General features: G+C 37.2%; 2 protein-coding genes across 2 annotated transcripts in view; one reads left to right on the top strand and one right to left on the bottom strand.

Moving 5' to 3' along the window:
- The window catches only part of LOC138716301 (uncharacterized transporter slc-17.2-like), a 341,565-nt gene that overhangs the window by 295,601 nt on the left and 20,468 nt on the right, over positions 1–25,496 (top strand). The window lies entirely within an intron of this gene.
- The window catches only part of LOC138716295 (uncharacterized), a 33,898-nt gene continuing 16,785 nt past the window's right edge, over positions 8,384–25,496 (bottom strand). Inside the window, exon 2 of the mRNA XM_069849228.1 lies at positions 8,384–13,894. Within this exon, the coding sequence (XP_069705329.1) occupies positions 12,278–13,894 (1,617 nt within the window). The 3' untranslated portion in view covers positions 8,384–12,277. The remainder of the gene's footprint in view (positions 13,895–25,496) is intronic.

The following is a 25,496-nucleotide window of genomic DNA, read 5'->3' on the forward strand; positions in this document are numbered from 1 at the left end:
AAGTAAAAATTTTATACTTTTCAGGAAAGCAATAGAAAGATTGAAATTGGTGTCAGTTATAGAGTTTTTTTAATTAATAGGTTTTTCCTGGATATTATTTGTTTACATTTCTTCTAAAATAGGTAATGTTGGTCATTTAACAATTTTCTTGATTATTTCCAAAAATAGCCGCACTTGAGCCCTTTTAAGACTAGAAGCCAAACTGAGTAGAAGGGACTATTAAACATAAGACCTTTTTCATGTCAAAATAAATGAGAAATGTAAATTATTAGGAATGCAAAATGGGTTTTAAACAATTATAGGACTGTTGACCCTGGTGCTTAAAGTTTTAAAAGGAAAGGGCAGCAGTATGTGATAAAATGGCTAAAATACAAGTTAGACCTTTTTGATAGGGAAGCATGGAAAGTAAAATGTGGTGGTATGTAAGGAATAAAGTATTAAATATTCTTAAGTCCTTTATCCTGTGTGTGTTCGATTCAAAAAGTACTTAGGACATTTGGTAACGCTCTATAAATTTAGTCAGGAGTCTTATTTGATTTTAGCCATTTTACCAGTTTGTAGAGAATTGTTTCCGCTTTCAGAATATATAAAAATCTAATTTTCACTAAAATTTGACTTAAGACCTTTTTCCTCCCGGCCACAGAATTTTAAATGAACATTAAATAACCACAATTGAATTACAGTGTAAGTTAATTTTTTTTTAATTTCATCCTATTCCCAATTTATGATCACACAACTTTACGTGAACATTAAGTAAGCACTGGAGTTGAATTATCGTTAAATTTTTCTTTTCTCAATTAATGTACGTATAGGCCTTGTGATCACTTCCTTCCTCAAGAGGCATGATTATCTTCCTGACCTCAAACGGGTCTTCCTCGTGCTATAAATCATTCTGGTTTCCAGTCTATGAGTTACTTAGAAAGTTGGGATTCTGGCATTCTTTAAGATGTGAGTGTACCAGTTTGAAATCTTTAAGTAAAGTTAAAAATAGTATGTAAATTGGTGTTCAATATATACATGTCAAAGTTAACACAGTAACGTACAAACTTGTCTCTATTTTAATATAACTTAATATAGCCGCGTCGCTGCTATTTCCGGCGTGGCTCCTCCTCTTTGTTTACATCTTAAGTTCGCCGCATTGTTGCACATTCTAAATATCTAAATCCATTGTATGTTAAGGCAGATTCAAAATTTAAATAAGACCTTAGTTCTCCAATGGATTTCATCCTATTGTGGAATTATGGTAATGAGAAAGCTGATATGTTGGCCGAGAAAGGAACTAGAATAAACGTAAAGAATAACTACAGTTTTTCATATAAGTCCATAAAACGAGTTATTAAAAAGGAAAATTAACAGCAATTACCACACTAATTCTCCAAGTGAACATCAGAATTCAAGATGGAACAATTTACTACAAGATTTAAAATCCATTCCTGATCTACCACGAAAATCTGCTGTGGCCATGTTCAGACTGATAACTGTCATGACTGTCTTACAAAAAATCTACATCGAATCAACTTATTTGACTCTGCTAAATGTTTATTGAGCAATAAAGAAGATGCCATGGACATGGGACATCTAAAAATCTGTGAATCTCTAGAAAATTTTGTGGACCTTACATCTAAATATTGGGAACTAAGAAGGAAAATGACTTCACTGTTAAATATTGAGCATTAGACACACACACATACTGTGCTCCAACCACGAGAAAGTCTCTGCGGAATGAAACGCAGCGGGGTAATGCTGTGAATGAATGTTGATATCATAAGGTCACACACGTGGGTACTCGTATCTCTTTTGGCTCGCTCTCACAGCACAAACAATAACATTGATACACACATATTTATACTACCCTGGTTACAAAATTAAATCACTGTTAATCTCCTGGAGTGCTATTCGTAGACATTTCGCTAGCCTGCACTACGAGCGTGCTAAACTAGCCCCGGCTATCGACTGATTACTTGTACAGGATTCATATCATATCATATCGCTAACACTGGTTTATGAATACGGAAAACATTAGTTCGCTGATCATCCACCGGAAGCCCGTGCTAAGAATGTCTATGAATATGGCCCCTGGTCTTTTAATCCCTCCATACAGGAAATAACATATGCAGGAGAGCGCATGATTTTTAAATTAACGTTATAACGGTAATATTATCCATCTACTTCGCTCCAATAGATGACGCAATATAGTAAGCAAATTCCTTTCACGGTTGATCTCCTGGTTGGAGAACAGTACCTACAGTATATCTGCTTGCTGTCGAGCAGGACTGTATATTCATTAACAGCTGTCTTCTATATGTGGCAACAATGGAAGTGCATAACGTCGTAAGCGGCCAATGACAAGACGCGCACGTTTAAATGTATATGAGCTGCAACGTGATTGGCTGCCGGATATAACAGCGACGCGACTATATGATTTATTTACGTAGAATGAACGCCATAATGATTTGTCGTAGCTGAATTTCTATGTCGAGAAGGGAAATTGCTATGCGTTCCCAGAGGTCCACATAAGTTAACGGTCTTTACGGTTTTCTTCCTTATGCAATCCACAACCTGTGTGAACCCATTGAAATACTGGAGCAATTAGTGCATGTGTGTGACTGAAATTGCGTGCCTAAGATTTTCATACACGCTTACGACTGTATTGTGATATATTGTGTGAATACAGCGCTCATAATGATGTCCTTACCTCTGGAAGTCGCCGGACTCTAGTTTCTCATCTCAGTGTCTGCGAGTACTTGGAGTTTCACGAAAGCAGGTCTGTTCTTGGTGCCTATTGTCGGGATTAGAAATTACCCTTCACGTGTAGTAATGAATAAGAGAGATTTGTGCGGTGAAGTGAAACACCCCACCCTAATAAGAGCTATAATATTGACTGCAATTATTCTGCTCGTGACTTCGCTAGCCCACTTACCAGCATTCACGAGTTTTGTCTCTCAGGATTCATGTTCTGTTAGTGTAGTCAGTCTCCATGAATGTTCATTGCTCTATAATTCAATGGTACAGCTAAAACTTGAATCTTTTTTCTATTGTAGAATCTTTTGTAATGAGAGCTTGCTTTCAACAATACGAGAAGTAATTTTTATAAATAAAAAATTCTACATTTAATGCAAGAAAACTTTAAATAATTAATTATGTTCCTTTTTAGAAGGTAGTGTTTTTTTTAATAATAACCCTCAAGCGATCTAAAAGCAGTGAGTCTTAAAAAGTTGGCCAGTTGTGCACTCCATTTAAAAGTTCTATACAAGAAGTCCAGAATTAAGTATGAGCTTGCATAGATTAATTGATTTAAATAAGATCCTCCTATAGGTATCCTACAAGCAAAACTCAGTTCGAACTCCTCGCGCCGCGCATGCTATACCCCTCTTATCCCCCTGCAGTAGGCTTGAGAGCATGCTGGAAACGGGAGCGTACGTCATCTGCGCGAGACAGTCACGCCGGCTGGTTTCTGCGCACTGAGTTTTCCTTGTTGGATGCCTATAATAACGGACACAGAAGATAATTTGCAACGGTTATTATATAAATTCCATTTTAGCTACCAGAAATGCGGTACGCAAATAACAATCTCGAAGCCTAAATCTATCACTATAAGAAAATTTGTACCTCAGAGGTATTGTATGTTAAGTCCATTTTATCAATTTTGATATGGGCTAAAAACAAATTGAAGTTTTTTTCTCTCATATCTGGTAAAGTTACAAATCTATTCATTTTATGTTCGGTATAGTGGAACCATAGTATACCTTGAAAATTGTAACAGACACATAAAAGTAAGCAGAATAATGTGGGACTTATCGTAGTATCCCTATAATATTATTACACACAAATTCCATGATTTGGGACATCTGACCGACATCTACGGCTGACCACTAGGATCCAGAATACAAAGCAGAGGTTAAATTAAAAATAAAATACAATATGATTTGCGGAGAGAATACAAAACAATGATAAATTTAAAAATAAAGTACAATTTGATTTCGGAGAAACATGAGATGAAAGTACATACATTGAAGAGTAATGAAATGAAGTAAAATATATATATATATATATATATATATATATATATATATATATATTACGTAGTGTTATACAAGTGATTGTGTAAAATGGATAATGAATCTCTCAATATCATTAGACAAATTTTGTTAAGGTCCTCATCAGAAAATTTAAGAGAAAGGAGAATGGTCTTGGTTAACTTAAATGAAGTTCCCCTAGCACCAAATAGAAGTCCTTTCACTTCCCATGTATTAATATTCAGTTTGTATCTCTCACTGAAGTGAGGAATACATGGGTTGTAAATAGACTTCTTTTCAACATTAATGTTATTGGCTTGTTGATCATCCTTCTCAAAACGGACATTGGGGTCAATAATGAGGCTTCTTTGATTCCGGCGATCGATGGCAATAATGTCTGCTCTTCTCGTTGGCCCATTCTCAGCCAAGCAGTGCACTTCTTCGTAAACCCCCCACTTTGCCTTCCGAAGAGTGGTTGCGATGGAGTTTCTCACTTTATGGTGGAGATTGTTCCTCAGTAGTTCTCCTTTAGGGCAATAACCCAAAACATGCCCAAGGGTTTCTACTTGGCTGCATCCTGGATGACGACAGTTTTGATCTTGAAAAAGTACTCTAAATTCGAAATCAGTCGCCCCAGTACTTAACAGAGTACTGGTGTATCTTCAGATAGATCTCACCTTAAAAATTCATTAGTGTTAGTATCTCAAAATTGATAAGTTTGGACTTATGATACTTTACCTCGGAGGTATATAAATTATTCTTGAGACGTAAGTTGGAATTATTGGAATTACAAGGCAAAAATCTGTGATTCAGTGTAAGAAACTTCTAACCCTAAATAAATTAGATAATATCATTAATATGAATTAAAAACTCTATTATATTGTGAGTTCTGTAGGCATAAGTATTCACATCAGGGCTACAAGAGAGATGACAACATGCTACTGTACATTACCATTATGTACAATGCTTGAAATTTTCTTTAAATTAGTTATGTGTGGAATACAGGGGTATTGCACTGAACCACAGAATTATGGAGCAGCTTATGATGTTCAGATATCTAGTGTTGCAATAACTAGCTGGGGATCACTGCACAACGATATTACGTTTCAGACAAAAGGCAGCAAAAATGTGGGACTGTATGAATGTCATAATATGGAAAGCAAATATTTAAGGAAGGATGTTAAAGTGAAAGTATGTAAAGCAATGATTCATCTAATATTGTCTTATGCTGCTGAAGCAAAAGCTGATATAATAGAACACAACATATACTTCAAACGAACTGACGTTTTAAGGAAAATAATGGGAAAATTGAAAAGATATAGGTTAAGAAATGAGGACATAAGGAACTAGTAAATATACAGAATATTGGCGAGTGGATAGAAAGAAGATGATTTGAATGGAACCAACGTGCATTTCTCATGGTACTGGATAGAGATGTATGTGCAGCACGTGATAATCTCACAAAGGAATGTATAAAAAGATTCTTGGAAGACCGTTAAAACGTGATCCGAAAGGTACAAAAATAAAGTTCTAACAAGTTATTACTGGAGTTCAGATGAAGTAGATGTATCAGGAGAAGCATCCTTGGTCCGTGCGTTTTGTTTACAAGCATTAACTAGTTGTCGCTTGTCCTCCAGCCGACTATAGTGACGACGTATATTCAGTTCCTATCGGCTGTACTGTTCATTCACTGATGTTTTAGCTGTGGGGTGAGGAGCGCTCTTCCCAGCAAGTAGAGTTTTAGCTAGTGGAAGAGGATAGTGTTTACTTAGTAGAAATTACATATTTTAGAAAAAGCTAAAGGCTACAATGGGAAGAGTTATGACTGAAATTTGAGGAATTTGGGCAAAAATGGATATTTAGTTTTTCCATTAAAAAGAGTTCAATTCTTCCTCTATCAGAAAATGTTACTACTTTATCTGTTCCGCCCTATTTAAAGCCCTAGCGGAAAATTTTGAAAGATATCGCATTGATTGCATTGTATTTAAATATTCGGTACACATCTCTCTTGCCGTTTTCTCAGTTATTGATTTTCCAACACTTTACTATATGTAAAATTCTAAATTCTCCTTGCAATGCAATTCTTATCCCAAGCTGGTGAAAATTTCTGAGAATATTATAAACAGTGCAAGGATTAGAATTTGGACTGGGTTTTTATGTTAAATTAGTTTTAGTGTAAATTTTAATGCGTTGAATTAATAATAATAATAATAATAATAATAATAATAATAATAATGAATTTTTTAATAATGAAAGAGAATGTTGAATATTTCTGGATAGTAAAGCACACATAAAATATCAAAACCCATAGTAAGTTTTATGTATAGGCCTATATATATGTATATAAGTTATATATAATACATGTGAAGTGCATTTCTGAAAATCAAATGCTTTATTAACAGTAATCTCACTATACTTTTTGATTTTAGAGAAAATCAAAACTCGAGTGGGATTTCATTGACTATTACACGATTAGAAAAAAGTATGTAAAGATTAGAAGAAATAAAGTACTCTAATACAATAAAGCAGGGGTCGTCAGCACAGAGCACGCTGGGGCTAGCCTCTCTTACCCGCGGGAAACGCAGTGCACTATAGTGCTCTCGTAGCTGCTAGCGGGTATGCGGGTATGCTCTCTGCGGGTTGCACGACAGTGCACACGGGACGGCTCCGCGTACCCATTGCGCATTTCAGCGAGTGCTGACAACCACTGCAATAAAGTATTAATTGATTTATTGAAATTCTATTTCGCTAATGTTAGCTTCACCATAAGATTTTAACGGAGCCGCCATTTTCAATTGACTATGCGGTAAACAAATGATGATCGCAAAGCATGTTTTATAGTATAGAATTTACAGTTTGAAATGTTGGCAAACAAAGAAACAAATGGTAGGAAGGTGATAAAAACAGAAGAAAAATATAAAGAGTAGAAGAAATAAAGTAGGCTACTCTAATGCAATAAAATAGGTATTAAATTGACTTACCAAAATTCTATTTCACTAATGTTAGCTTCACCAAACCGTTTGAACGGAGCCGCCATTTTCAGTTGACAGTTCCGGGTAACAAATGAGGATCGTAAAGCATGTTTTATAGTACCGTAAAGAATTTGCAGTTTGAAATGTAGGCAAACAAAGAAATAAATGCTAGGGAAGTAATAAAAACAAAAAATGCTAGGGAAGTGATAAAACAAACAAATGCTAGGGAAGTGATAAAATTGTAGCGATAAACAGCCATGATTGGTTAAAACACGTCCTTTCGTACCGTTTTATTGGTAGAAAGTAGTATGACGTAGTAAAAGTATAATAGTCACTTTAAAACTGTGATGTAAGGGACTTCTTATATCCGGAAATAACTAAAAATTAATAAATACTAATAACTTTGAAACGCATAAACCCACAGATCCCAAATTTTGAATGGTATATATTGATAAGAGCATAAATGCATGATACAAATTTCTTAATAATAACTTTAAAATTGTAAAAATTGGAAAATGCACTCATTACTCCTCTGTTTTAAATAATTCGAAATGGACACAAAAGAAAATAACTAAATATTACTTAATATTAAAATACATAATTAATAAGACAAGTTCGGTGTTCATATAAAACAATCGGAAATGAAAGGACTTAAAAGAAAGTCCTGAAATACAAACCAATTGGAAGACAAGACAGACGACGTCCTACAAAAAGAAGGCTGGGATAGACTACAAGTCTAAGTCATAATGTGAAGAAGAATAACAAAATTTTGAAGTGTATGAATTATTAAGGATGCATAGTAGGAAATAAACCAAAGCTGTGATTACTGAAATATTGAATACATATCGTCGTTGTTCCTGCATTAACTCCTATGTGACATATTTATCGAGTTTCAGATTTTTGCTCTATAAAATAACTTAAATAGTGATACAGCAAAATATAAAATATCCTGTATGTAATTATATTCTTTTGTTTCGAAAACAAGAATTCACAGTCTCCTATGTATGGCTGTCATAGGATGAAAAAATGTGTTTTTCTTCCTATTGAAAAATTTTATATTTTGCACATGGGATTTATTGCAACGACGATATATTAAAATAATTAAGTTCTTCTTCAAAACAAGCTTCAGCTTGTAAAATATTATTTTAGGTAATGTATTGCGAAAAGTACAGTATGTAACATTTCCGGCAGTTCAGATTATTTATGATTCAGTTTATATTAATTGAGGTAACTTAACTTTTGGAAGCTAATGGGATATATATCTTATTCGCTTAATAAACCTTGACGGTAGGCCTTCATGATGTTTGGTGGAATCGTTGGTCTTGTTTTTTGGCATTGGTCAAATTAGAGAAGGTTATGAAGCAAGGTTAAAGAAAAACAAGTTAAGTCGCATCGTGAATTTTAGTGACTCGTATAATCTTTATTACGAAACACGAATACTGTATAAAACACATTATTGATACAACTTATTATATTTAATGACACATACACACTGTACAAGTTAAAGAGAATAATTATTTACAATAATATACGACTACATCAAAGTACATATTTTGGCAAACGAAGTTACAAAGAAAATTGCAAGTGGTTACTCAACATGAATCCCTATCATAAATCATTCTTTATGATTGACTGTTGAATAAAAATTAATTAAGCAGTTAACGAATGTGACCAGAGAATCTATTTCGTGAGTGATGATTGTAATTCTAGTTCATGACGGAGCAATTACGTACACACGTCAACAGCCGGTGACATAATCAGACCGCTGTGCAGTGAAATCTGAGAGAAACTGAATCTATTTCCTATGTCATTATGCTTTCTTTTTATTACTTCACATAAAATTGTCCGAGTATGAGAACGTGAGGCAGAGATGCCATCATGAAACGGCTGGAGGGAATTACCGTGGAAAAGCTGGAATACTTATTGTTAGACATATACAACCAAACTCTCACACAAGACGCTGCACACATACACATACTCATTCTACTACAGAGCGGTTCTCAGGATTTCCCCTAATTAACGAGTTTCTGGAATGACCATTAGGAGAAACGAAAGCGAGTTTCATGTTAGGATCTCCTTACTGCAAGTGACAGAAGAGGAGGGGCACAGAAGTTTAGGAAGTCGTTGAGAGAGACATCGCTTTTCAATAATTATTCCTTCGAGTAGACTGCGAAAAGAGAATGAAAGTGAAACGTAACCAAATGCCTGTCACGTGGATCGCCGGATTACGAATGGACCTAATTATAAAAGCTTGTAGTTTCGTGAGCAGACAGGTATTAATTTCCACTTTCATTTGTTACACAGCTCTTTTCTCGTGATCAATCTAGAGTCCCGTGGTTTTAATTTAAACAGAAACATCTGGCCCGAGAGTGACCGTGATCTGCATTGTACTCTTGTTGAAGTGCATATGAAATAAAATGAAGCATTGCAACACCACGTCTAGTTTGTTCTTAAGAATGCTAGAACCAAGACAGCTGGGCGGTCTACTTTCACTTCGCACAATTGAAAATGAAACACATTCAGACTCACACTCACACACCTACGCATCTCAGTCGTGAAGGCTCGCATTGTTTTGGCTCAAGGTGCAAGCGGCATAACCGAGAGACAGTGCTCCATAAAACTAGATCACGTGCCGGGCTACATTATGGAAACTCCTGCCGACAACACAAATCTCAGTTCAGAGACCCATAACTTGCACTCTGAAAGAATGGAGTAAGTTTATGGCCCTTGATATATAATTTATTTTTCTTTACGATGAAAGTTTTCATAATACTTGCAGCAACTTTGAAATACATCCGATGGTCGAACCAAAGCTTCTTGTACACGATCAAATTTTCGTCAAATTCAACGCTTGACAAGACTTTTCAAAACTAGCCCATACTTTGCAAGTTTTACTATAAAATTGTTTAGAATACTTTAAAAAGCATTTCATTACCTTGCAAGATTGTAAAAACATGTTCTAATCCGTCAAATACTTGACAATTCTTTGAAGATTTTGAAGAGGTGGATTCTAAAGTGTCCTAAGTCCTTTTTTAAAGATTTTGACTTGTTTTATTCACGTTTTAATTTTCCCTTTTCAAGCCTATATATAACTGTGTAAGTTTATTTAACAGACTCTCCTAAATGTTGACTTAGTGTCTGCATATGTTTTTTCGATAATTTATTTTTCTTTACGATGAAAGTTTTCATAATACTTGCAGCAACTTTGAAATACATCCGATGGTCGAACCAAAGCTTCTTGTACACGATGAAATTTTCGTCAAATTCAACGCTTCACAAGACTTTTCAAAACTAGCCAATACTTTACAAGTTTTATTGTCAAATTGTTTAGAATACTTTAAAAAGTTTTTCATTACCTTGCAAGATTGTAAAAATATGTTCTAATTGGTCAAATACTTGACAATTCTTTGAAGATTTTGAAGAGGTGGATTCCAAAGTGTCCTAAGTCCTTTTTTTAAGATTATGACTTGCTTCATTCACGTTTTAATTTTTCCTTTTCAAAACTTGTGTAAGTTTATTTAACAGACTCTCCTAAGTCTTGACTTAGTGTCTAATATGTTTTTTTTTTCATATTATTTTTATCAGTTTTTGTCACTTTTCTCATAATTTGTCATTTGAACTTAGGCCATTTGGAATCCACCTCTTCAATTGGGAAATGGAACTCGAAAATATTATGCTGCCAATAAACACACAAAAAAAGATACGTCCTGGTCGGGAAAAATAGTTTGAATTAATTCATTTATACGTAGGAGGTCGTGGGTTCTGTGGAATACCACAAGAAAATGAAGAGAAGTAATTCATATGAGGTAACTGCAAAGTAGATATCTCGAATGACTACCATTACATGTGTTTTTCAATGAACATGTGTTTTTGTTTTAAAATATTTACGCAATTGTAAAATTCTTCGTTTCAACGTTTCCGTACAATTAAGTAATAAAATAATGCTTTGTAGAGCCCAGTTATTATCGATATTATTGTAATATTTGATAGATAGATCTACATAAGTTACAATGAAGTTGAACTTTCACATGTTTTAAAATCTTGTCAAATCTTTAGCAATATGAAAAGTATTTCACAAATCTTTTTCAATTTTGATCAATCACTGATGAATTTTCTTATGAAGCATTGAATTTAAAGAAAAATTGTGTCTGTACAAGCAGCTTTAGAGAATAAAATTCGTCGCAGAGGAGCATAATAAATTATAATGTGCCTATATTTCAAATATAATAAAACAAAAGTAATTAGCAAATTTAAAATATGTTAATAATTATTTCCTCTGGAATGAACGTGAATCTATACCATAACGACGGAGGTAAAATAAATTTAACAACCACAACGACTAAAATAATGTTAATGTAGATAAGAATATTGATATGTTTAATAAGCAATAAAACGTTTTTCTTTCCAATGGTAGAATTTTAGCGTAGTCACCATTAATCCATCTCTTGCTTCCCAGTATCGGTCACTTCACTGGATGATGTTATAGCCATGTAGCGTGCAATGTGTTTCCTGTCCATTTAAAAAGTAAAATTTGACTACGAATACTTTGAAACTGACGCTAGTAATATTTGTCGAAACACTTAACAATATAAATGGCTGTATTATTGGTGGCAAAATAAAAAATAATTTAGTGAGTCAATATGTATTCCTCTCATATGGAATAGAGACTGTCTAATGCCAGATAGAGAAACGAGGCATTAGAATTTCTGAGGCATATTAATTAAAATTCTATGCGAGCACTCAAACAGCAGCGCGCGTAACTCTTCCACCCACTACAATGCAAGAGCCGTCCTCTACCAGGACATTAACCTCTCTGGTCTAGTGCCAGATCTCAAAGTTCTACGTTCATCAAAACAAACTCTTTCTCAGAAGAATTTTGTGAGCTTCGTTAGTTGGCATGAACTCGTCCCGATATGAAGACTAATACAAAGGGCCCGCGCTCCGTGCCCCAGTTTCTTTCAGAAAATCGTAGGAGTTTTCTATGTTACGAGTATGTCAAAAAGAAACTTTTACTTCCACGTCAATCTATAAGTTACATCTTTATGTTGTTAGCACTGACTTTCCTCTTTGTTGGAGGGAGTAATGAACGCCAGCATTACTCGTCATGGTCCAGACCTTCTCCAACAAAGGAGAACTTTTTTTTTACGACAGTTATCAGTCCAGATGTTATCTGATGCCAATTCTGGAAGCCTTCACAGCAGGAGGGAATTTCGCCGCCCAGAATCCCCTCCGTGCGAAGAGCACAGCACAGTGCTGTGTCATTATTTCCCCTTTAATCAGAAGTTACTTTCAGAAAGCAATGTTGTGCCCCCTGAGGAAAGCGTCGATCTGTCCCTGCGCCAGGCCGTCCCTCTGTCCTTCAGTGGGCGTTATGTAGTAGAATGGCTGTGCGGGACGCTGCTGAGGCGTCTGCTGTTGGTACAACTGGAACCTCTGAGGTCCTGTGTTCTTGGTGGCCGGCTGCTGATACCTCTGCTCCACCACGCGCTGTTGCTGCTGATGCTGCGAGTACAGCTGCTGGTTCTGCTGTATCTGCTGGTAGATCTGCGGCGTGAACAGCGATTGGGGCTGCTGACCGTGCACGAAGGGCTGTAGCCTGTGTTTGAGGCTCACCTCTCCCGTGGTCTGGGGCAGCGTCTGGTACAGCACTGTGTTGTATTGCCCGCTGGATGGGTCGTACACCAGCTCTGTCTGGTAAATGGGATCAGCAGACAGCGCTTTGGCCGGACTCTGCTGAGCGGCAGCCTGCGGCCTGCTGACAGGTCTCGCGGTCTGGTACTGCGGCTGTGCCGTTACGGCGGGCCGCGCCGTGGGCCTGGGTGTCGACACCACGTTGTTCTCCAGTTGGAACTTCCTCAGCTCATCGTCGAAGTCCACTGGGGCCGCTGTTGTGGGGGTACTATAGAAGGACGACTGGGTCGGACGCGCCACACTGCTCACCTGCTTGGTGTAGACGATACCGGGGCGAGGGGTCACAGACACGGGAAGCAGCTGGGGCCGATACGTGGTAGCGGGTAGCTGAGACTTAACAGTGGTGGCGCTAGTGGGAGGTCGTGGGGTGATCCTCACTGCGGGCCGTTGCGTCACGACTTCCTGGGGCTCTTGAGCGTAGGTCTGGTACACTTGTGGTCTACGTGTAGGTTGTGGTATCACGCGGGCCCTCACTGGTGGTGCCGGCTGATACACATGCTGTGGCACGTCATCCAGTTCGTCTTCCTCGGGCTGATTGTAGCTCTGCTGGAAGACTGTGGTGGTCGGTCTGGAAATGGGTGCAGCGGTTGGTCTCGGTCTCAAAGGCCTTAGAGGTCCCTTAGGGATGTTTTCTTCGCCGCTGTCATCAGCCAGCCCCTTCGGGTGTTCTTCCTCTTCCTGGCTGACGCTGTTGGGGTCGCACGGGTTGCCGGACACATACGTGAACTCCCTCTTGTTGCCGTCGGGGTCCACGTACCCGTATTTGCCCCTCACCACGCAGTCTGTTCCTCGAGTCTCCTCCTTGAAGCTGCCGTCGGCCGCCTCGTAGCCGAACGTGAAGGACCCGTCGTCGTTGACTTTGCTGTAGTTGCGGATGGTCTGCACGGGGGGTTGCTTTGGCGGCTCCTTTGCGCGGGCGGCGGGTCGGGGCGTGGACAGTGCCCTGCCGACGGGGCGGTACTGCTGTTCGGCGATGGCGGTCTGTCCGCGCGGCCTCGCATACTGCAGGCCCCCGTACGCGTCCTGGGTGGACACCAGCACCACCCCAGCGGTCTGCGTGTCGTCGTTGGGGGCCTGCGCCGCGTAGTACTGCACCTGCTGGTCACGCACCTCCTGGTCCTCCACGTCCTCCGTCACGGGCCGCACGCGCACGCGGCGAGCGAGGCCCCCAGGCGCCAGCAGCAACAGCACGATTCCCGCTAAGACGGGCAGCGTCTGCAATCAAGATGCATCACCTCAGAAATCTTAGCTTACCAAAAGTTAGAAGTCGCTAGTTCTCAGCCTACAAATACACTTAATAGGCATACAAATGTGCTAATAAAAATAATATTTAAATAATTACTCTTATAATATATGTGTACTAATTTATATTAAGAAATACAGTTCTAGTGTTGACTTAAATTACGTCCTCCAAACGGCTTGCATAATAGTGAACACTGATTTCGAACGTTTAGAGCAAATTTTAGATGTGTTGAGAACATTAAATTCAACACGAAACTTAACTCCTCTCATGAAGTATTCTTGCTGTACGTAACATAATAACAATAATCCGTGGCGCTACAGCCCGTGAAGGGCCTAGACCGACCAGCCGGCTCCTGGCCTCACGCCCACATGCCGAAGCAGAGGTGGACGATCATCCAACCAGAATGGAGGTATCGTGTGGTTAGCACGATGATCCCCCCAGCCGTTATAGCTGGTATTCGCTACCTATCGTAGCTCCCCAAGTGCATCACGATGCTGGGTGAGCACCGGTCCCATACACTGGCCGAAATTTCATGAGAAAATTTCTTTCTCCATGAGGACTCGAACCAGCGCGCATACCGTAACGCGAGTCCTAGGCGGGATGCCTTAGACCACGACCCCACGGCGCGGGACTGTACGTAACATAATAACTGGAAATATCTTTCGCCGTAATATATTTTTAAATGAAACTTGAAACCATTAAAATGGCCTTTTGATAAACTAGTTATTAACATCGCCCTTACCGAACTAAGTTCAATGTAGATTTTACCTCAAAATACCTCAGTCTGGGGTGACAAAATTATCCCGTTTTAAAGGTGCAAAAATGTATACCAATTTTTTGTTGTTAGAAATCAGCCTTTAAAAGTGTAAAAACCTGACAATTTGATACCTTTGGATGATAAACTGTTAAATAGTTTTGACATTTATTCAGTCAAGAGGTTTCAAATAGTTGTATCTGCTTTTATGATGCTACCACAGAGGGAAAATATTTATTTATTTATTCATTTACTTATTTACTTACTTATTTATTTACTTAGTTACTTATTTATTTATTTATTTACTTATTTATTTATTTATTTTGCTAATAATTGCTCAGGATAGGAACCATTGGCGGGCTTATGTGAGGGCGGCAATGAACCTCCTGGTTCTTTATAAGCCAGTAAGTAAGTAAGTAAGTAAGTAATTAAGTAAGTAATAATTGTAATATAAAATATAATATAAACAGAAAAACTTTAGCCCGTCCCTGAAACAGTAGATCTCGTGCTCAGGGGCGGATTCCTGAATTTAAATTAGGAAGTATATAATACAATTTGTCTTATGTCTACTACGCAATAAAAATATATACATTTAAATTTACAATTTTTCAAGTTTTATAAAATGCATACATAACTTTTTAAATTGAATACCACTGCTATTAGAATTGACAAGATTAGTATATTTAAAAATATGATGAGCTTGTGACATTTTGGTTCACAGTTATGGATAGATGTCATTTTTGAGCCGCATTAACATCTGACAGACAGTTGATTAGATTTTTCGAGTAGTTTCCAGTCCTGTCCAATCCACTGAACCTCATGAGATAATTCTAGTATTTATAGTGAAATATTGCGTTACCGATTTGAGTGTTGTTGAGACGTGGTTGACTAACTCCAAACCAGTGAAATTGATAACTGGAAATCATTGGTTAAAGGAAATAAAAAATAAAGATTTTTCAATGTTTCAGAAGAGTTTTGGAGAGAACTCGCCCAAAGATAATCCATTACTGAAGTGGTATATTGGCATTCTGAAGGAAAGGAGTGTTGTTGAAGGTACAGAGGACTTCCTTTTCAACTCCCACGGAGATAGCGTCTGTTGTGAGGAGGATGTTGCTACCAGGGTGTATCTGAATCATGTACATAGTGCTCATGCAGAAATGTTTTATATGCCAGTTATATTCACAGACTTTGTATTTTTTCCTACTGATGCACATTGATAAGTCTTTTTAGTATGCATACATGGGAAACGAAAACATCGTAAGGAATACCACATTCCGATACTAGTACAGAATCGAAACAGTAGTCCATCATTTGCATTTAGTGTAAGTGTACAAATTTATTTATTTATTTATTTATTTGTTCATTTATTCATTTACTATTTATTTATTTATTCATTTATTTATTTATTCATTCATTTATTTTATTAATTAATTAATTAATTAATTAATTTATTTATTTATTTATTTTGCTAATAATTGTAACATAAAATATAAATAAACAGAAAAACTTCAGCTCGCCCCTGAAAGAGTAGAACTCATGCTCAGGGCGGATTCCTGAATTGAAATTAAGAAGTATATAATACAATTTGTCTTATGTCTACTACGTAATAAGAATATATAAATTTAATTTACAATTTTTTAATTTTTATAAAATCCATACATAACTTTTTAAATTTAATACTAGAACTATTAGAATAGACAAGATTAGGATATTTAAATATAAATGTTATATTCTTTGGCCTAAATTACTACTATGATTAAATACTATAGCAGTGTTGCATTTTGGTTCAAACAATCTAAAAGGTTTCATAAAACTGCAATCTCAAGCATACTGTTTCTCTTTCTCTAATTCCCTCTTCTTCCGTATTATTTTCTTCTTTCTTGTTACACAATGCACGGACGATACTAAAACATGCATTCCTTCCACCAGAGCGACTTATTCTAAGAAAGTACCTCGCTTTAACAGGGTTGGAGCGGCCACGTTGTCGAAAAAGCACTGTCATTTGGTGAGCGGGATATGTGACAGTTTGGTCCATAAGGCACTGCAGAGATGTAACAGTTTGCCTCGCATCACACTTTTAAAACTTTATTTAACATGCGAAAAATGACGTTTTGTACCACGACGATTGTTTCCAATTCTTCCTTTGTGTCAGTCATTAACATTACGATACATATCTCACAAGTTTTTTTTTTCAGTGTATATGTGACGTTTTGCTCTGTGACTCCACATTTTTTCTCACTCCCACCACACAATGCCAATGTGGAGAGAGTTTTCAGCCTTATATTTTCACAGTGGCCGGATAAGAGCATTTAATATGTTTTGTTCGCTTGTTTCAGTTTCCGGAAGTTTGATTACCGTGACTTTTTCAGCTATTCATATTTATCATATTTACTTGACAAACGTGACTTAGTGAATGCAATAGGGATTCAAACAAGTGTAAATAAACCTAAGAAAATCTCTTCCATGACATATATATTAGAATATACAGTATGTAGCCTATAATTATATTGTACATGCTGTAATACTGTTTTATTGCCAGTTTTTTTATATATAATACTGTTTTATTAAAAAATTATTTTTAATTCCATAATACTTTCCATGTATTTCAGAAAAAAAACTTCTGAAATATTTTAAGGAGGGATAATGACAGGTGTCCCACATTTCACTCAAGTAGTAATTCAAGAGTTGTTTAGTTAACTGTCCGAAGACAGGTCTGAACCTCACAAGTGATACCAACAAAGCAGCACTTATGAGGCAACTAGGCTAGATAATGAGATAGAGTGGCCAGTTCCTTGTGATCCCATTTGACCATTTTTGTGATTTCTACAATATATTATGATTATGTTTTTGACCTCTATCATGTTTTGAGCTTATTTTCTTCCAAAACAACACCAGTTCTTGTCTACAAATTTGTGTTATTATACATGTAACTTGAAAAGTCGCTCAGTCCGTAAACTAGTGGATAAAAAAAGTAGCCCAGTCCTTTTTTAAAATTGGACTTAACGGATTTTAGTATCACACTAGTCAATATTATGATCACACTATATCAGTCAGACTGAGTGGTCATACTGTTCATTGCAGTTTGCGAATCTCAGATGGATATTTTAATATTTTCTATAAATTATATATTTATTTTGGAAAATACAAATAAGTCTATAATATGCATATACTACATACAGATGTATATATGTGTCCCGCTCCGTGGCGTAGTGGAATAAGGCATCCTGCCTAGAACTCGCATTACGGAATGCGCGCTGGTTCGAGTCCTCATGGGGGAAGAAATTTTCTCATGAAATTTCGGCCAGTGTATGGGACCGGTGCCCACCCAGCATCGTGATGCACTTGGGGAGCTACGATAGGTAGCGAAAATCCGGTTTCGCAGACCAGCTATAACAGCTGGGGGGATCATCGTGCTAACCACACGATACCTCCATTCTGGTTGGATGATCGTCCATCTCTGCTTCGGCATGTGAACGTGAGGCCAGCAGCCGGTGGTCGGTCTTGGCCCTTCAAAGGACTGTAGTACCAACCGAATAGCTTGCTCCAACTGGAATTCGAACCCTAGCCACCTGGTTTCACAGCCAGACGCGCTAACTGTTACTGCACAGGCGTGGACTGTATGTATGTATGCATACATGCCTATTTATGTATGAATATAATATATCCTAAATACATATACAGTACATATACTTATATACCGGCCCCTGAACAATTTCTGCCTTTAAATTATTCAAATCTGCCTACGTTACTGTAGGCACGTTAACAGAAAACCACAATTTCAAGTCACACAGAGATTATTTGCACTCGATGTGGGTCTCTGGCGTCTCGCCAGCCCACGCTAGTTGTGTGAATATAAAGGGAGAAATTGAGACGGTGCCGAGTAGAGTCCCTGGGTAGCTCAGTTGGAGGAGCGCTGGTACGTTCAACCAGAGGTCCCGGGATCGATACCCGGCTCCGGAACAATTTTTCCCTTGAAATTATTCAAATCCGCTTTACAGGGAGCTTTACCTGAAAAATTAGATTTGCAGTACATATACTGCTGTATACTTTCAACCGTCAAGAATGGTGCTCAAACTTCAAACTTGATCACTGAGGGAAAGATAACAGGACACGCTTAAAAAAACAGATAAAACTGGAATACAATATTTAAAATATGTTACTATGGGACAGAATACATAATGAAGCTATCAGAAACGGGTATAAAATCAAAGATGCTACGGATACAGCCAAGAGCCTGAAAAAGAGATGGGCGAACGCAGGCTGATTTCATCATGACTACTGAGGATAAGACATCAATGGTCCAGAAAAATGTCTAGTCACAACATTATTTTTAACAATAATTGTTTTAACACTGTTGTAATTATTTTATACATATATTTTACATTTTGAAGTATTTATGAGAAAACACTGTCTATCGCATAGTTTATCGTTATTTATAAAATATATCACAATCCAGAGTCATAATTTACAGGACAATTTCCGGGCTTAGAACTAAGGAAGAGAATAGTAAAGTGCTTTGTATGGAGTGTGGCATTGTATATGGCAGAAACATGGACATTACGACGAAGTGAAGAGAAGCGAATAGAAGCATTTGAAATGTGGATATGGAGAAGAATGGAACGTGTGAAGTGGACAGACAGAATAAGAAATGAAGCTGTGTTGAAGAGTGATGCTGAAACTAATCAGGAAGAGGAAATGGAATTGGTTGGGTCACTGGCTGAGAAGAAACTGCATATTGAAGGATGCACTGGAAGAAATGGTGAACGGGAGAAGAGTTCGGGGGAGAAGAAGATATCAGATGATTAAGGTATATGAATCATATGAGGAGACAAAGCGGAAGGTAGAAAATAAGAAAGACTTTAGATAAAAATATATTTACTTGTTATATATTATGAACTTTATGAAATAAATACTTTATATTTTAATTATCATGGCCATATTTTCAGTATTGTTTTTGCGATAAAAGAGGAGAAATTTCTTCAAAGATATTTTAATTTGTCGAATTAATTGATAATTACGACGACGATGATGATTCTGATTTTGATGATCGGGATCGATATAGTCTATAAAATTCTGGTTTTGAACCGTAACTACTTTCTCACTGAACACCTGTTGTTGCCAAGGTCTGTAGTTTAGCATGACCTTGATTTGTTACGCCCTTCTGCATTTAGTGTGAATTAAACGCCAACAGTACAGAAGCCAGTACGTAACGTTTCGCTGGCTTTCCACTCACCTTGATGTATTTAGTAGTGACAAGTGAAATCTCTGTAAATTCCTCAACACTGAAACCTTATAATTGAAAGATTTTGTTATCCTTCACAGTTCCGTCAACTTCATTGAGCAATAGCTCTATGTTCAATGATATCCTTGTGCTATGTTTACGAGTAAAAAACAGCTGACCTGTCATGATTTTAATTGCATAGAACTTTCGTCTCTTTATACGTAATTAATGTTACATATTGATTTCTGTTCATTTGCCACAAGTGACATGAAAGTATAATGTGACAATTTGGAAATAGTTTCCTGCCACCTCTTCCCTTTATTTAACGCTCATACTACCATGGGACTGTTTAAGTCTCTAAGAGCACATTCAAAGTAGCGTGTATTTCTTGTTTTCTTATTTAAAATTCTGAAATAATGTTCCAATGTAGCATTATAATTCTGCTAGTAGGATGTATAATTTAAAAGGTCAACGCGTAATTACTGCTCTATAGCCGTAAGTTCAATGAAGTCCGTCGCTATTGATACCACTCTACCAATCTCACTGGTACTGCGATATAGCAAAGTAAAAAATACATGTAATATGCTCGTTATTTTATTTGAGAATATTAAAATATTTGGATACAGTATCTACTTTGAAACTGTAGACAAAAACTGCTGTGACTATATCTGTATGCTGTATTCACTCGAAAATTCCAGTAATGTCTTTGATGGTTTGTGAAGCCTCGAATTCACGAGAGATATCTTATTCAGACTCTACTGGCTCAGAATAAATCAATTATCTCATAGATCTCCAGAAAATAAATCCTTAGGTGCCAAGTCTCGAGATAAAAAGAAGTAAAAACAGAAGAAGAAGAAACAGAATGAGTAGAAACAGGTCAAAGATGAAAAGAAGCAGTAAAAACAGGAGAAAAAGAAACACAAGAAGTAGCAAAGAAAAACAGAAGCAAAAATAGTAGAAATAGAAGAAAGGGAAACAGAGGAGTAGAAACAGATAAAAGATGAAAGAAGAAGTAAAAACAGAAGAAAAAGGAACACAAGAAGTAGAAAAGAGAAACAGAAGCAAAAATAGTACAAATAGAAGAAAAGGAAATAGAGGAGTAGAAACAGACAAAAGATGAAAGAAGAAGTAAAAACAGAAGAAGAAGAAGAAGAAGAAGAAGAAGAAACAGGAAGATCAAAGAGGAAACGAAGCAGTAAAGTCAGAAGAAAAAGGAACACAAGAAGTAGAAAAGAGAAACAGAAGAAAATATAGTAGAAATAGAAGAAAAGGAAACAGAGGAGTAGAAACAGACAAAAGATGAAAGAAGAAGTAAAAACAGAAGAAGAAGAAGAAGAAGAAACAGGAAGACCAAAGAGGAAACGAAGCAGTAAAGTCAGAAGAAAAAGGAACACAAGAAGTAGAAAAGAGAAACAGAAGCAAAAATAGTAGAAATAGAAGAAAAGGAAACAGAGGAGTAGAAACAGACAAAAGATGAAAGAAGAAGTAAAAACAGAAGAAGAAGAAGAAGAAACAGGAAGACCAAAGAGGAAACGAAGCAGTAAAATCAGAAGAAAAAGGAACACAAGACGTAGAAAAGAGAAACAGAAGAAAAATAGTAGAAATAGAAGAAAAGGAAACAGAGGAGTAGAAACAGACAAAAGATGAAAGAAGAAGTAAAAACAGAAGAAAATGGAACACAAGAAGTAAAAAGGAGAAACAGAAGCAAAAATAGTAGAAATGGAAGAAAAGGAAACAGAGGAGTAGAAACAGACAAAAGATGAAAGAAGAAGTAAAAACAGAAGAAGAAGAAGAAGAAGAAGAAGAAGAAACAGGAAGACCAAAGAGGAAACGAAGCAGTAAAATCAGAAGAAAAAGGAACACAAGACGTAGAAAAGAGAAACAGAAGAAAAATAGTAGAAATAGAAGAAAAGGAAACAGAGGAGTAGAAACAGACAAAAGATTAAAGAAGAAGTAAAAACAGAAGAAAAGGAACACAAGAAGTAGAAAAGAGAAACAGAAGCAAAAATAGTAGAAATGGAAGAAAAGGAAACAGAGGAGTAGAAACAGACAAAAGATGAAAGAAGAAGTAAAAACAGAAGAAGAAGAAGAAGAAGAAGAAGAATTAGAAACAGGAAGAGCAAAGAGGAAACGAAGCAGTAAAATTAAAAGAAAAACAAACACAAGCAGTAGAAAAAAGGAACAGCAGCAGTAGAAATAGCAGAAAAAGAAACAGGAGTAGAAGCAACTCGAAGAAGAAAAGAAGAAGAAGTAAAAACAGAAGAAGAAAAAGAAGAAACGGAAGTAGTAGAAGCAGACCAAAGACGAACAGAAGTAGTAACAATAGAAGAAAAAGAAACAGAAGGCGAAGAAAAGTGGAACAGAAGCAAGATGCAGCGGTAGAAGAAAAAGAAAGAGAAGGAGTAGGAGGAGACCAAGGATCAGAAGAAGTAAAAACAGAAGTAAAAAGAAACAGAAGGAGTGAAAGCAGACCAAAGAGGAAAAAAGAAGCAGTAAAAAATAGAAAGAGTAGAGGCATTATGAATAGGGACAGGAAGAGGAGAAATAGATACAAGAACTGGATGAGCAGAAGAAAAAAAATAAACAGGAACAAAATTAGAAGGAATAGAAGTAGGAACAGGAAGAGGAACAGAATAAATCTGAACAGAAGAAGATGAGGATAAACCTGAACAAAGGGAGAAATAGAAAGAGGGAACAGAAAGAGAAACAAAAAACTGACGAAAGAAAAGCGGAAGAAACTGGAACAAAAGGAGGCGAAGCAGAAGAAAATTAAACAGGATGGGAAGCAGAAGAAGCAAACAGAGGGAATAGGAGAAGAAAGAAGAATAAGGAAAGGGAAAGCAGAACAAAATGTAATAGATAGAGGGGAAACAGAAGAAACAAATGGAAGGAAGGATAGGTGTAGAAGAAATGGGAACAAGAGAAGCAAAAGAAATAGGAATAGAAAGGGGATAAGATGAAGATAAAGAAATAGGAAGAGAACCAGAAGGTAAAGGAGCAGAAGAAGAAATAGTAGCAGAAAGGTGGAGGAGAATATAGAAGAGGATAGAGAAAGAAAATGAACAGAAGATACAGGAAGGGAAGAAAATAGAGAATAAAAAGAAAGGTTGGAAAACACAGAGCATCAAAGAGAAAGTAAATGAGAAAGAAGTAGAAAAAAGATGAAATTAATCCCCATTTCAGTTTGGTTGATAGGCCTTCCCCTCTATTCACACTCTCAACCATCAATGAAGGGGAAGATGGTACTATCCATCTTACTAACGTTCGACTAATTGACTTTCAACATAGTAAAAAATTATATTATTGAAAATGTTTACTGATAATCTATATTTCGAAAGTCTATACTAAGCGTTTATATTTCGTTTTATTGCTGTTTATATCAACTGGCACATTAAAAAGCTACTGAGAGCAGAAGGTAAATGTTTTCTCCACCTGCTTACTATAATTATTAGTTGAAAATATTGTAAGAACGACACTAAAATATACTCAACTATGTAACTGTCAACGTCTATGTCACTATTTATATTCACTTAAGTACTGTACGTCATTTAATATTTTATTTTCTTGTGTGGGGGAGGGGGGTGCAGGTATAAGATGTAACAGCTAGCTCCCTGTTACTGACGAACTCAGGGCAAGTAGAAGGGGAAAGAAATGCTTTCGCATCCTCTCAACTTGTATGAAATATCGTTTAGTCTGTTAACGATAATCGAGGAGATATCGTTATTACAAATTGCCATTGCAGTGGCTTCAGGGCGGTGATGGCAGTGATTGTCATTTCACTAGTTCAGTATTATATCAGTGGGGAACGCCCACCTCGTATATAATCGCTTATTTAACTCACGTCGATAAAGAGTGATTAAAAGAAAGGTTAGATGGTCTGAAAAACCCCCCGCAATGACTCAACAGGGCGTAAGCTGCTCGGAGGAGCGAGGCCTGGCCCAACAGAGCCCGGCGTGACGTGGGAAACGGCGGCTCCCACCTTGAACTGTGCCTCCTGCACAGCCATGCGTGGCCCTTCCCTTTCGTTTCTTCTCCTCGCGACCAAGGGCGTACCCGAGCGAGCCAACTCTCGGAACTGTTCCACTTTCGAAACACGTAACGGAATTCCTCCGGCTTCGCACAGGAATACAAACAAGCTGGCCTCCTCGTAACAGTTTCGCGTAACCGAGGAATGCGGTGTAAATATTGGCACGAGGCTCTCCATCAACTTATTGGGCAGCGAACTCTCCATCGGGCCAAGCCTACTTACACCCTATATTCGGTTGAGTGTAACCAGGCGGTTTTCTATCGCTGGGAAGTGATGCCAATATACGAAAAATGAAAGCGGCAGGAAAGAAAACTATGTTAACTCTCGCTGGCAAGCATTAAAATAATTGATATAAAAACTGATCCAAATACCTGAGAAATAATGCTAAAGTAAAATCGTAGTTGGTTACAATTTCTATGAGTCTGGCTACTGCCCCGGAGTCATCTTTGGGCGTGAGTTCCAATCCTGTTAGGACTGATTATGTGGTTGAGTTTTCTTTTCCCAACAATTCTTCAAGTGTAAGAAGAATGCGTTATAAGGTAATACTATGGCGAAACTTCGGCCTCATCTTGCTAAATACCACCTCGCTTACTTACTTATGGCTTTTAGAGAACTCGGAAGTTCATTGCCGCACTCCCGTAAGCCCGCCATCGGTCCCTATCTTGAGCAAGATTAATCCAGTCCCTACCATCATATTCCTCCTTCCTCACATTCATTTTAATATTACCTTTCCAACTACGTCTCGGCCTCCCCAAAGGTCTTTTTCCTTCCAGCCTCCCGACTAACACTATATTTGCATTTATGGACTCACCCATGCGTGCTACATGCCCAGCTCATCTCAAACGTCTGGATAAGTTTCTAATTATGTCAGGTGAAGAATGTAACGCGTGCAGTTCTGCGTTGTGTAACTTTTCCCATTCTCCTGTAACTTCATGTCTCTTAGCCCCCAAATATTTTACTAATATTGTCAAATACCCTTAAGTTCTGTTCCTCTCCAAAAACGAGAGTCCAAGTTTCACAACCATACATAACAACTGGTAATATCGTATAACTGTTTTATAAATTCTAAAATTCAGCTTTTTGAGAGAAGACTGGATGACAAAAGCTTCTCAACCGAATAACAACAGGCATTTCCCATATTTATTCTGAGTTTCATTTCCTCCCGAGTGTCATTCATATTTGAAGACTCCACTGCAAGAATGATGGATGTCATTTGGAATACATTTTGCGGAGAAGCGATTGAAAGTTTGAAATGCTTAGTGCTCAAAGCTTAACTGTGATTTTCCGATCATTACTGGACAATGATTATCAGTGTTAATGCCATGTAACTCTCTATGCACATTCTATGTGTCTTAAGCTATGCATTGACAGTCTTGGTTCATTTTCGACAAGAAAGTGACATCCATCATTCTTGCAGTGGACTCTTCATTTGTTACTATTGCTCCAAGATATTTGAAAATACCACTTCGCTATCACCAATAATTCCATAGACTCTACAGTAAATATCCTAGTAGTTGGTATAGAATCGTTAAATAATCGATTAAAACACCATCACCATGATCATTAGGTCTA

The sequence above is a fragment of the Periplaneta americana genome, chromosome 16 (assembly GCF_040183065.1).
Source record: "Periplaneta americana isolate PAMFEO1 chromosome 16, P.americana_PAMFEO1_priV1, whole genome shotgun sequence".
Lineage (NCBI taxonomy): Eukaryota > Metazoa > Arthropoda > Insecta > Blattodea > Blattidae > Periplaneta > Periplaneta americana.